The following is a 14,023-nucleotide window of genomic DNA, read 5'->3' as shown; positions in this document are numbered from 1 at the left end:
AGATAAGACTTCCTCCTCCTCCGCCGCCTTTGAGCCAGCTCCACCCATGTCTTTGACGGTTAACAGGACTCAAGCCCCCAAATACTTTGTAAATGCCCCCCCCCCTTCTCACCACCACCACCTCCATACGCACACACTGTTGAGTCAGTACAGAGGAATGGCGGATGAGTCTTAAAGAAAAGATGGTGACCAGTAGATGACCTGCGGGAGTGGCTGGGGCTCGTGAGGGTTTCGTCCGACCCCCTCCGCTTCCCGTGGCCCACGTGGTTAAGCGGAAATAGAAAGTTGTGTGAAGGGAGAGGCGGAGGCGGGCGGGTGGCACGGGGGGGGCAGGGGGGGGGGGGGGGGCGTCTCAGTGCGAAGGAAGGCTCCTTGTTTACGCCGTCGCCAGAAGGAAAAGGGTGTCGAGGGGTTGAATACCAGATTTAGAAAGGTCAGATAAGGGAGGCATTGACCCGGAATGCAGGAAATTATGCCAAAGACAGAAAAATGCACACTTTCAGTTCCCCCTCATACGTATTTCATGTTCTACTATCATCATCAAAGATTTGTTCATCAGATTCGCTAACGATCCGACACTACCCGAGCACCATTTACTGCTCTGCTCCCCACAAAAGAAGGAAAACACTTGAATCTGGTGCACCACTCCTGTATATAACACTCAATACACCAATAATGTACCATATGTATACTGTATATTGATTTTTCTATATAACTCTAATGTTGCACAACTACCTCATTTAATTCTTCTTACTAATTAGAATTCCTCAAGGGAAAAGTCATTTTACACTGTGTTGTATATTTTATGATGAATGTTGTATACAGGACTAATGTGGTTTTGCCTATTGCCTTATATAACGTCTTTGGAGGATTTCCACTCTCCACCAACCGCAAACTTTTGGGTGCTCTCAATTAGCGGCTTAACAAACAGCAAATATGTCACCGAGTCTCTGACTTGACTTGGCAGCGTTCGTGTGTGTCGACACAACAAAGGCGGCAATGTTGCGCCGGTTTGTCTGAGTTCTCTGAATAGCTGGAAGCGGACCCCTGCTGACGTTCAGGAACACTTGAGGTCCTCGGAAGGAAAGATGACATTCTTCATCCCCTGAGATTCTGTGCAGGGGCTGTTTTCATTAAAATCACTCTACACATTCAGATAAAGTAATATTTTAATAATCTCCATAAAGGAAGATTAGGCTTTACAGGAGCACGTGACAGAGTACTTAAAAAAAATTAAGGATAACTTATAAGCCTTTTTTTTTTTATTAAATGTAACAATATTTTGCTATTGTGGTTAAAATTTGCTGTGCAGCATCATACTGAGAACCATTCCTAATGTTTTGTGTACCTTTTTTATCAAGGGTTAGGGTTCTACTCAATATTTTTTCAGCCATCTAACATTTTTGTTTGAGATTATATTTTTTAAAAATGTATTACATTTGTTTCAATCCTCCTAAATGCATGCTTTTTCAGTTATCTAATTGCATAATTTTATTTTTAAGTTTTTTTTTTATCCCTTTCACATATTGAATATTTTCATTTTATTACACCGTTTTATATTTTTTTAAGTTTTACATTCTGGTTTTTTTGCTTTGAGATTTGTAATTTATTTTTTTAAGGGTTTTGGCTTTTTAATGTTCTTAATTAAATTAATATCAATTTAAATTTAATTTGAGCTTTTTAACCTCGAGTTTTTACCCATTGAAGTTATATTTCATTATCATTTTATTTAAGCATTCAACCAATAAAAAAATTATCCAGTTTAGAATTTTACAGCTTTATTCTTTTTAACTTTTAGCTTCTGTTCTTTTTAATAATTCGTCTTTTAATTTTTAGCTTTTCACTGTCAAGGGGTGTGGAGTGCTGGAGTCTATTCCAGCTGTCAACGAGCAGGAGGCGGGGTACACCCTGAACTGGTTGCTAGCCAATCGCAGGGGACATGGAGACAAAAAGCCGCACTCACAATCACACCGGGGGGCATTTTAAAGTGTCCAATTAATGTTGCATGCTTTTGGGATGTGGGAGGAAACCAAAGTGCCCTGAAGAAACCCACGCAGGCATGGGGAGAACATGGAAACTCCACACAGGGAGGACTGGGATTGAACACTGGTCCTCAGAACTGTGAGACCAACGCTTTCCAGCTGAGCCCACTGTGCCGCTAATTTGTTTATTCAATATAGTTCTAATCATGCTGACTAAACATTTTGTTCCCATGTAGGTTCTGCGTGGGAGAAATCCATCAGACAAATTGGATTTGAGAGGTAAGATTCCTAGCACAAGTTCGACCACAAATGTACACGTAATGACATTATTGCGCATGCGTGTCAATGTGTTTTTCTACAGGCCGTAAGTGTTTAAGTGTGGCATTTTCCTCCGAAGGTTAACGCATGGAGGGTGTGCGTAGCTTTATCTCACAGTTGAGCAATCGGGTCGTCGGGAACAGCGAGACTGACTCACGTTTTGGGAAAGGGCCAATTCGGCAAAAAGCGAATTCTTCCTATGCGGCGCTGACATGACCACGCACGGCGAAAATGTGTGTTATATTGCGTCTGTATTCCCACAGAGAAACAGCATCACAGTCAGATAATTGAGAAGTTTTTGTCGTAGTACTAATCTGGGAAATGTCACATTCTTCTTCCGCCATTGTAGAATACTCTTAACAGGGGAAACAAACGGTGGAAAATCTTTGTCTTTTCCAGGCAGGGGAACAGCCTGACAATGATGGTAAAGAGCACTTTGGTGTCCCTCTGTGGACTCATGATGAAAAATAAACCCAGTTAGGCTGCCGCCATGTCTGCGCCGATCCTGTTGGCTGCAGCTTCCCAAGTACGGGAACGTCAAAAACTCACCTCAGTGGCTCCACCCCCCCTTTTCCACGACAGGCTGGTGGACGTTCTTACCCGCGTTCACCCAGATTCTCTGTACCTTGGCGAGATCTTAATGCAGTGGGATGGCTGGCTACATGGGATGCAATAAGTAGCAAGCGATAAATTTGTTGGCTGAAGGGTCCTCCCACGTTCCAAAAAGATGCACGCGAGGTCAATTGAAGTCACTCTATTGTCCTTTAGTGTGATTGGCTGTTTGTCTGTATGTGTAGTACGATTGGCTGTTTGGACACCGCCTCTTGTTCAAAGCCTTCCGGGATAAGCGCTATTGAAGGTGGAAAGAGGTGAAGGTGGATAGCCCCCCCACCCACGTTCAAATCTTGATTTAATTAACAGTGTTAATAACAACTCTTTGTGATAATACAATGTGATTCTGGATTTACACTGACTTTTAGACACCCCCCCGCCAACTCTGTGGTGCTTCGTCACTTGTTTAGAGTGAAGCATTTAAAGCAGCAGGCATTATTTCATTAAAGTGCACATAAAAACCAAAGAATGCAACTCATATTAAAATAACACATCAATAATCGGAACCAGTCGTCGTGTGAAGAGCTGTTTTCGCAATGGTGTGATGCGTTCAAGCACATTGGGAATGTATACGTTTTTATTTTATTTTTTCCCTTTTTGTCTCCCCAGTGTGATCGGTGCGGACGCAGGGAACGGCATCAGAGTGTTCGTACCGGACATCGGCATGTGCATGGTGGGCGGGGCCATCTGGTTTCTCTGTCGCAGTCTGGTCCAGAAGAGGCCGCCCGAAGACATGGCTCAGGACAACGTCGACTTCCAAACAGAGGAACAAGTGCGATGTTTTATTTTTTTTCCCCAACTCGCTCACCTGTGAGCTAGCAATTCCGGAAGTCAAGGGGAAAACACTGGCGTTCCGACTGCGGCTGCACGTGATGTTCGTGACGTCGCGGTTCAACACTTTCAACACAATAGTTTTATTTTATTTTTTGCTTTTTTGCAACATTTAACCGCAAAACAAGGAGCAGCCTCAGCAAAGCGTGTTAAGAGAATTAGATCAGTTAATGTAACTATATTAAGTTAAATAATTGTAAATTAAAAAGTAATAACATAATTACTGTATAGAATTGTACAATTTGAATTCAGAGTAATTATTCATCAAATAATAAAATGTTTCATCTTGAACAATTTATTTTAAGTAGATATGACAAACTATTCATATATAATTATTATAGATTAAATATACAAACAAAAATTAACTAATAATGACAGTTACAAAATATATAATATAGCCATGTACGTTTCAATATTAAATGATGATAAATAGAATAACTTTTCTTTCAATATTTTGTATATTTTTAAATATATTAGCATATTACAATTGAATTAAATAACATGCAATAAAATGTATATAAATGTATTTTATATTTGTGATAAAATAATAAATGCAAACAAATATATTTAGATTATTCATTGATATAATACACAATATTGTATTGTAATTTAATACTACAGTTGTTTTTGTATACAGTAGTCTGTAAATATTGTAATACATAAAATTAGCCAACACATTTTGATCAATGATTGCCAAAGAAGTTAATGTATTCAAAACACAGCTATTATCTTACTAAGGATATCAACAGAAATGTATTTTATGATTCATTGAAACTTGGTAAAACGCTCACATTGTCACTAATTACCCAACTTCAACTTTTATTGTTTTCACCATGAATCCTGGTTAAGTTTTTGTTTTTCCACTTGTATGAAAAGTGTTCACGCTAAAGTCCGTCATTTTTACTGAAAGGAAGAAGATGAAAAGCTGAGCCTGGAAGACCACATCTTGCTGGAGGAAGACTCGGACGGAGGCTATGAGGCGGAAGAAGACGAGGACGACGAGGGTGAGGAAGAGGAAGAACCCAAAGAAAGCGTCAAGATGAAGATCCTGCGAATGGTGGCGGAGGTGGCGTCCAAAGTGAAGGAGATCATCGGGAATCTTATCACCACAGCGGGGAAGGTGGTGGTGACCATCTTGCTGGGGACCACAGGTGAGGCCTCATTTGGTCACCGTAGCGACTCGCCGGATCCACCATTTTGTGGGTCATGTTTTTTCCTTTCCTCCCAGGGATGATGCTGCCCTCCCTCACCTCAGCCGTCTACTTCTTCATCTTCCTGTTTCTGTGCACCTGGTGGTCCCTGCGCCGCACCTTCGACACGCTGCTCTTCAGCTGCATGTGTGTGCTGATGGCCATCTTCAGTGCCGGCCACCTGGTGGTCCTCTACCTCTACCAGTTCCAGTTCTTCCAGGACTCTCTGGCGCCTGAAGACGGCTACATTAGGTCAGGACCTCAATGGAAATATCCTTGTATAATTACTGAGGCTGTGGTGCAGAAGAATTTTCCATAATGGGCAATTGATTTTTTTTTTTTTTTTTTTTTAAATGAAACAATCAATTTTCCATAGTAAATCTGCTTCAAGCCCAAAACTCGTTTTGATCGTAGGATGTGGACAAAGCTTTCACAGGAAAGGTTTTTGATTGGCTATAAAACACTCTGAAAGAGGTACTGCAACTCCTTAATGCGCGAGTGCTTTCCCAGCCTTTTACACACCAAAGCATAACGTAACATTTGGGGAGCCTGCAGGAGTTTGTTAAAGCGCTGCAAATATTTACGTGTTGTCGGAGACAGGAAGAAGGCAACAAAGGCAGCCGCGGGGTGGATGTAGCAAACTCATCCACTTCGAACTTCAGGGCTTTTAAGAGCCCTACTACAAGCACCCCGCTTGTTGTATTATGCATGAGGAAGGAGACGATCTGTTGCCGCAGCGACGGGCTGCGGTTTGTGTCCTAGCGTTGTTTCACACCTGGACCACACACATACGGTGAAGAAAATAAGTGTTTGAACACCCGGCTATATTGCAAGTTCTCCCACTTAGAAATCATGGAGGTTTATGAAATTTTCATCGTAGGTGCATGTCCACTGTGAGAGAGATGATCTATAAAGAAAAATCCAGAAATCACAATGCATGTTTTTTTTAGCGATTTGTGTGATACAGCTGCAAATAAGTATTTCAACACGTGTCTATCAGCTAGAATTCTGACCTTCAAAGACCTGTTAGCCCGCCTTTAAAAGTCCACCTCCACTCCATGTATGATCCTGAATCAGATGCACCTGTGTGAGGTCATTAGCTGCATAAAGAAACGTGTCCACCCCATACAATCAATAAGACTCAAAGTTGTAACATGGCCAAGAACATAGAGCACTGTTGGAGCAATCATTAGAAAATGGAAGAAGCTAAACATGACGGTCAATCTCAATCGGAGTGGAGTCCCATGCAAGATATCACCTCGTGGGGTCTCAATGATCCTTAGAAAGGTGAGGAATCAGCCCAGGAGTACACGACATGACTTGGTCAATGAGCTGAAAAGAGCTAGAATCATCATTTCCAAGATGACTGTTGGTAATACACTAAGACGTCATGGTTTGAAAATCATGCATGGCACGGAAGGTTCCCCTGCTTAAACCAGCACATGTCAAGGCCGGTTTTATGTTTGCCATTGACCATTTGGATGATACAGAGGAGTCACGGGAGAAAGGTTTGTGGTCAGATGAGACCAGAATGTAACTTTTTGGTCATAATGCCACTAACCGTGTTTGGAGGAAGACGAATGTTGAGTTCCATCCCAAGAACACCATCCCGACTATGAAGCTTGGGGGTGGTAGCATCATTCTTTGGGGGTGTTTTTCTGCACATGGGGCATGACGACTGCATTGTATTAAAGAGGGGATGACCGTGGCCATGTATTGTGAGATTTTGGGGAACAACCTCTTTCCCTGAGTCAGAGCATTGAAGATGGGTCGTGGCTGGGTCTTTCAACATGACATTGACCCGAAGAAAACAGCCAGGAAAACCAAGGAGTGGCTCCGTAAGAACCATATCAAGGTTCTGGCGTGACCTAGCCAGTCTCCAGACCTAAACCCAATAAAAAAATCTTTGGAGCGAGCTGAAAATCCTTGTTTCTCAGCGACAACCCCACAAAAAAAACTGTCTGATCCAGAGGAGATCTGTGTTGGGGAGTGGGCCAAAAATACCTTCTGCTGATCTGTCTGACGCCAAACGTCATCAACAAAAGCTTGTGTGTTTGTGTCCGTCTGTCCCCCCTGCAGGTACTTCGGCATGTCACCCATCATTCAGAGCGACTGCGGCCGCACGTGGAAGTTGATGGTGCACTCCAAGCGCCAGTGGCACCACTTTGTCAACCCTATCATGCTGCTGCTGCTCTACTACACGCTGGCCACTCTCATTCGTCTCTGGCTGCAGGAGCCCATCGACCAACTCACAGTGAGCCCACACGCGTCTTTTCATAATAATGGCCCTTAAAATGGAAATTAATGATCCAGACAAACTAAAAATAACCACAAGGCAGTTATGTGAAATTGACTCCTGAGCCTTTCCATCTCCAGGAAATAAAACTGACCCTGGACCCATGTCGGGATGTTTCGCAAACATCCACTTGTGGTTAAAACCTAAACTAGCATGAATCATGTTGTGATATTTTGAGTAACTTTGGCTAAAAGTATTGGGACATTGTCCCTCTTTGAGCCCCCCAGGTTCTATTTTATTGGAGCGAGGCTGCACTTTGTTTGGAAAATATACACGTATTATGTATCGAGGATGTTCCATTGTGTGTTGGAGCTTAAAATGACTTTCACATTACAGTTTGAAGCACTGCCCCTTTGTTCTATAATGAAATTATAGATTAGTGTGTTTTTTTTTTTTTTTTTTTTTTTGTCCAAGGTCAATACTTGCTTGTAAGCCTTACAGGGCTTTATTCATGTATTGATCCCTTTGTTATGTGTGTGTGTGTGTGTGTTCACTTTGGAAGATGCCAATAAGAAAACATGGTTTGCACATAAATCCGCAGTTGACAGGCGTGTTCAGTACCAGTAATCAGTTTATAATGGACCTTGTGTTCTTTTGTAGCCAATTCCTTTTGTGATTTCTCTGATAAAAGTTTTTTTTCTTGGGGGGGAAAAAAAAAATTGGTGCCTCCGCTTTGGCTAATAAAGCAAAGCACCTTTCATGCAGCTTCTGCAAAATTGACATAAACACAATGCTCCTTCATTTGTGCTGCAAGCCCTCATTCCCCGTGATGTATTTGTCATAGCATTATGCATTAATAGGATTTAATATTGCAGTAAGGAAAGCGACAGTGAGTCCCAGAGCCGTAACAAAGACGGGTCATTGGCTGTGTGTAAACCCCCCCCCCCCACAATCTCCCCCCCCCCCTTCCCCTTGTTTTGTTGAAATCAGTTGTTGGCTGTAGGCAGATGATTTCCAGGTCGTTTGTTACACCTCTAAAGTGTCAATTTTGAGGGATCTTTGTGTAAAAGAGGTTTAGCATGACTCTTAGTATGGTGGGGGGACCTTCAGTGGTTCGTGTTTGCCGGGACAAAACCGATCCAAAGATGAAAGACGCTCGAGCACCATCCGCGACTATCTGTGTTGTTTCAGGACGACAAGAAGGAAGACGAACTGGTCGGAAATGGGACAAACAACTCGGCCAACAGGAAGAGGCAGATGTGGTGGGAGTCCCGGCAAAGCACAGAGAAGAAAAATGTGCGTTGATTTTTCATAAATGCAAACATCCCTAAAGAGATCATTCTAATGTTTTCTTTTTCTCAAGAGAAGCTTCAATGTTTGAGCAAATTCAAGATTCAAATTCAATTTCATGGTCTCTTTTTTTATTTGCCTTATCCTGCGTTCAACAGATTCATTAGTCAAGTTTTAAATGCATCATAATCATACCACAATCAGCTGCCTCCATTCATTACAAGTAACGGTTCAAAATAATCTTAACCGGCCTTACCTTTTTTGCTCTTTTCTCTCGTCACCTTAGCTGCTCTCCACCCAGGATGCCATCAGTACAACTGAGGTAACATATCCAATAAATGTACAATTGCACTTACTTATTTACTTATCTTGGTCTGGTGGACTAGCGGAACACTCTGCTTCCTTTCATGCAGACAAAGCGTCGACAAGCCCAGATGAAAAATGTGGGTGGGTTGCATCAGGAAGGGCATCTGGCACAAAACTGTGCCAAACAAGTGACTCAGTGTGGCAAACCCTGATGGGACCAGCCCAAAGTCACAACAGCAACTTCACTTTCTTCATTTACTTGACTTTACTAACAGTGGCACCGTGACACAGCTGTAAACCGTTGGCTTCACAGTTCTAAGGACCCGGGTTCAATCCCGGACCGGCGTATTTTGCATGTTCTCTCTGTGCCTGTGTGGGTTTTCTCAGGGCACTCCGGTTTCCTCCCACATCCCAAAAACATGCATCAATTGGAAACTCTAAATTGCCCTTAACTGTGATTGCGAGTGTGACTTTTGTCTGTCTCCATGTGCCTTACGATTGGCTGGCAAACAGTTCAGGGTGTACCCCGTCTCCTGCCCGTTGACAGCTGGGATAGACTCCAGCACTCCCCGCGACCCTCATGAGGATAAGCGGCTAAGAAAATGGATGAATGGATGGATGGATGGATTTTACTCACTTGATTCTTGCTTTAATTTGAAAATCACCTCCCTCGATGTGTGTTTTCCTTTTTCCTTCAACCAGGTTGTGCTCGGCTCCAACGGGACGTCCTTCGACTTCACGGTGACTGACAATGGCCCGCGTTATCTGGATCTGTACGCCACCCCTCAGTACAAAGGCGACCACTCCGTCGGTCACTGTACAGGTCAGTCTACAGGTAGATGACCACAAGGTTTCCACACCGGACGATTTAGAGGAGGAGGTTAGGATTTATCGATTGTGTTTGTCTTCGCGTCGGATCAGAGAAGGAGGACACATCCGTGTACAAGGTGAGTCTTCCTCCGGAGGACGAAGAATCGCCATCAGGGGAGGAGGGGTCAGAGGGAAGCGGGGATGCCCTGAGGAAGCGCGGAGTGGGCGCCATGGTCAAAGTCTTTCACTTCATCATGAAGCAGAGCTACATTTGCGCACTCATCGCCATGATGGTGAGAATGTACAACTTGACTTGCATCTCCTCCAGTTATGCAGACATTGTAGTTCTGGTTTCCCTCAGAGGGCCGTTATAATATAAATGTATGATATGATTACATGGACACTATAGAGAAAACAATTGCATCTGAAATGATTCTCGCAGGCGTGGAGCATCACGTACATCACGTGGCTCACCTTCGTTTTCCTCATCTGGTCGTGCATGCTGTGGATGGTGCGCGACCGCCGCCGTTACGCCATGCTGTCATCGCCCTTCATGGTGGCCTACGGCAACCTCTTGATCGTCCTGCAGTACTTCTTCAGCTTTGAGGGCATCGCGCATGTGCCGGGACTCTCCGTGCCCAAGAAGAACCTCTTTCACTCCATCTCCTCCAAGGTAAATATCTTTATGTACTGTGTATATATACACACGTGTGTGTGTGTGTGGTGTGTGTGTGTGTGTGTGTGTGTGTCTGTGTGTGTGACAATATTTTTTTCTTTCACCTTACCTCCATATAGCTTACTTGATTTAAATTACTTGTGTTACTAACTTGTTTGCTTACTTACTTTGCCTGCTTAAATGATTAACTTGACTTTACTGATGTCATCCTCATTTTACATTTACATCAGTAAAGGAAATCCCATTTGGTACACACACACACACACACTCCGCAGCTGTGTAAAAGCCGTAAGTGCCCAAATTGAAACCCACATTGAAACACAAGATATTTACAAAAATGGTACACAGAAAGAGTTTAACGCTAATGCTAGTGCTAACGCTAACAGGGCCGGTTAAAATAAAACTTACCGGTAAATATCCCTGAGACACGCCAGTAACACAGCAGCAACACACTAGCACAGCGCTAACACTAGCGCAGCGCTAACAGGGCCGATAAAAGTCACTTCCTCGGCGCACATACTCCACCGGTCACATTCACCTTTTCCGCTCGACTGCCCCTTTGCAGTCGTTAGAAAAATGCACAAATTGCCTCCATCACCGCATAAACCGCAGGGTTGAAAGCGTGTGAAAAAAGTCGCGGCTTGTAGGCCGTAAATTAAGGTACTTAACATTTCTCCTTATTCGACTCCCGTACTAACTTATGTATGTTACAGTTCCAACTTACCTCCTTAATGTAGTTAATTAGTTACTTAACATACCTGTTTATGTGAACCTTCTTACTTAATTTAGTACACTTATTTTCCGAACAATTACTCGATTTAGTTACAAACGATTGCTGATTTTCTCCCGTTTTGCAGGTGTTGTGTTTGCTGAGTTTCTGGCTGCTGCTGAGGCAGACCCTCACAGAGAGGTCAGAGAAGCAAGAGGAGGACGAGGCGGGTCTGGTGGGCGTCAAGGTGGAGGAGCAAAAGCTGAAAGGTGAATCGGAAGGAAGTGACTGCATGAATGAATGAATGAGTGATTGACACTCTGCTTCTCCTGTAGAGAAAGAGGATCCTGAGCCTGAGGATGAGCGGGATGTCATGCATGTGCTGGGCAGCATGGTGATGGCCATGTTGGTCAAGTATTGGATCTACATCTGCGGTGGCATGTTCTTCTTCGTCAGCTTCGAGGGGACTATCGTCATGTACAAGATTATCTACATGATGATGTTCCTCTCCTGCGTGGCGCTCTACCAGGTACGTACAGTCGCATGGATGAGCTGGCAATTATATGGGCACACACACAAAGATAAAAAAAAAAGGTTGCGATATTACAAGATTAAAGTCACAATATGACAAGAATTAAGTTATATTTAGAGACAAATAATTAGTTTTAAAAGAATGAAGCACAGGATTAATATAGAATAAAATGGTATCATTTTGTGAATAAAGTAGTAATTTTATTGAAATAAACTTGTATTTTTGAAAGTTAATTATAAGTTTCCAAGTTCAAGAATGTAATTTTCCCTTCATAGTTAAGTAAATATAGAAAAAATATGTAAAGTCATTTCATAGGGATGAAGTAATTACATTCCAAGAATGATGTCATGACATTTTGTTAAAAAAAAGAAAAAAAATCACAATCTTACGAGAATTGTATTTATTTATTAGAAACTCAAATGTTCAAGTTTGAGGAAAAGCACTGGATATTCTTTTTTTCGGTATATATATGTTTATTTTCCAATAATATTACAAGTATAGATACATTTCCACCTAAAATATCACATTTTCTGAATAGTTTTTAAAATAAATATGTGATTTTGTTTTTTCCCCCCAAGAATTCCTAATTTTGAATTTGTAGAAAAAAAATCTTTTGTAAAAAATAAAATAAGTATTACAGCTATAACGTCATAAAAGTAGAAAACTGAAGCCAAAAGATATTTAGCAAAAAAATTATATTCTACTAGATAAATTGGATTAGTTTTTGTGTAATGTGTAATTTTACAAATACAACATTCAAATTACTATCAGAACAAAGTCATCTTGTTGACATAATTTCCGTTTTATAGTACGGTGATCATCAGAATCTGTGAAGGATTTCTCAAGGAAAGTGGCTGTACACTCTGTTATTGTTCCTTTATTTCTTCCAAATTGCAAATTCAATACCCACCTAGACGAGAGGTGCTGACCGTTATTGCTGCGTCGTAAAAATTGACCGCTAAATAATCGAATCACCCTAAAGGCAAAACCGTCATCCTAAGCGCGTTGTGTCATTGCAACGCATTGTTCCCGTTGACCGCGTTCTCGCTCCCAGGTGCACTACGAGTGGTGGCGCAAAATCCTGAAGTACTTCTGGATGTCCGTGGTGATTTACACTATGCTCGTCCTCATCGCTGTTTACACCTTCCAGTTCCGACCCGACTCGGCGGAGAACAAAGACAGGTGAGGTCACTTCGGTTTCGGTGTATCGCGTCGTCGCCCCCTGGAGTGAATTCCTCAGACTCTTTACTCCCTCTACGCAGTTTCAAGGACCTGGGCCTTGAGAAGTTCTCGGTGGCTGAACTGTTCACCAGGATCTTCATCCCTACTTCCTTCCTACTGGTGTGCATCCTGCACCTGCATTACTTTCACGACCGCTTCCTGCAATTGACGGACCTGCAGGCGGTGGTGGCCAAAGAAGAAAGCACCATCTACAGGTGAGACAGCTGCCCTTAATTAAATTTTTTTATTGTTAATTGTCCTGTTGATTTCTAATGTGCAAGACAGCGGTTGTCATAATTAACTGGCGAGAGGCGTGAATGCAATAATTCATTAATTATATTACATGAGCAAGTGTGCTGTAGACTTTTTTTTTTTCTTTTTACAATATGGATTATTTCTAGTTATGTTTATTTCTATTGTACAAGGTGGTAGTTATTGACATACTGTACTTGCAAGAGGAGAAACCATGTTAATTATATGATGGTACACTGCATGTACCAGTGCTTGACAGGGTCCCGTGTTTTTTTTTTATGTATTGATTTATTTAGTCTATGGATTATTTGTAGTTGTTTTAGTCATTTCTGTTGTGCAAGGTGCCATTTATGGAGACTTATAAGTAATCGCATTAATCATTTGATAGTACATGAAAGAGTGTGCTGTAGACTTTTTCTTATTACAGTGTGCATTATTTCCAGTCAAGTTATAGCAGTTATTGTGATATTCTACTGAGAAGAACCATCACGTGGATATTTTTTTTTCGACCCTTATTATTATTCCTCATTGTGAATATTTCCAGTCATTGTGTTTTTCTGTTCTGCAAGTTGGTGGTATCATGAATATCCAGCGAGATTGCACGGTTATGAGTCGTGCATTACTCCCATAATGGAGTATGTTTAATTGTTTTGTTCATTGCTATTGTAGAAATATTAATTTTGTACTTTACGGATTATTCATAGACTTGTTTATTTCTATTGTGTTCAGTGGTGGCCTTCATGGGGAGTAAAGCGTTGCCATCACTTGTATGATAGTCCAAGACTGAGTGTATTTTTATTTTATTTTTTCTCTGTGGATTACTACGGATTATTTTTCTCGATTTCTATTGTGCAAGATTGCAGTTATCAAAAACAGAGAAGCAGTTGCATTAATTATAAGATATAGTACATGACCAAGTGTACCGTGGACTTTTAATTACTATTTTTTTTTTTAACTTTGGATTATTTCTATTGCGCAACGTGGCAGTTCTCATGAGTAACTATCACAACGGATTTGTTTGACTGACCTCTTTTATTGGATTATTTCTATTCTATTTC

General features: G+C 41.8%; 1 protein-coding gene across 2 annotated transcripts in view; it reads left to right on the top strand.

Moving 5' to 3' along the window:
- LOC133510632 (piezo-type mechanosensitive ion channel component 2) overlaps positions 1 to 14,023 on the top strand; it is a 61,615-nt gene that overhangs the window by 18,263 nt on the left and 29,329 nt on the right. Inside the window, exons 4-18 of one of the 2 annotated variants that reach the window (XM_061838739.1) lie at positions 2,219 to 2,261; positions 3,522 to 3,684; positions 4,654 to 4,894; positions 4,972 to 5,185; positions 7,013 to 7,187; positions 8,361 to 8,465; positions 8,746 to 8,781; positions 8,873 to 8,902; positions 9,468 to 9,600; positions 9,687 to 9,868; positions 10,018 to 10,248; positions 11,109 to 11,229; positions 11,296 to 11,489; positions 12,547 to 12,674; positions 12,755 to 12,928. In XM_061838739.1, coding sequence (XP_061694723.1) covers positions 2,219 to 2,261; positions 3,522 to 3,684; positions 4,654 to 4,894; positions 4,972 to 5,185; positions 7,013 to 7,187; positions 8,361 to 8,465; positions 8,746 to 8,781; positions 8,873 to 8,902; positions 9,468 to 9,600; positions 9,687 to 9,868; positions 10,018 to 10,248; positions 11,109 to 11,229; positions 11,296 to 11,489; positions 12,547 to 12,674; positions 12,755 to 12,928 — 2,170 coding nt within the window. The remainder of the gene's footprint in view (positions 1 to 2,218; positions 2,262 to 3,521; positions 3,685 to 4,653; positions 4,895 to 4,971; positions 5,186 to 7,012; positions 7,188 to 8,360; positions 8,466 to 8,745; positions 8,782 to 8,872; positions 8,903 to 9,467; positions 9,601 to 9,686; positions 9,869 to 10,017; positions 10,249 to 11,108; positions 11,230 to 11,295; positions 11,490 to 12,546; positions 12,675 to 12,754; positions 12,929 to 14,023) is intronic. The other variant, XM_061838740.1, reaches the window with a different exon arrangement.

This window comes from Syngnathoides biaculeatus, chromosome 13 (genome assembly GCF_019802595.1).
Source record: "Syngnathoides biaculeatus isolate LvHL_M chromosome 13, ASM1980259v1, whole genome shotgun sequence".
Taxonomy (NCBI): Eukaryota; Metazoa; Chordata; class Actinopteri; order Syngnathiformes; family Syngnathidae; genus Syngnathoides; species Syngnathoides biaculeatus.
Note: the sequence above shows the minus strand (reverse complement) of the source record. Positions and strands in the feature narration are given on the sequence as shown.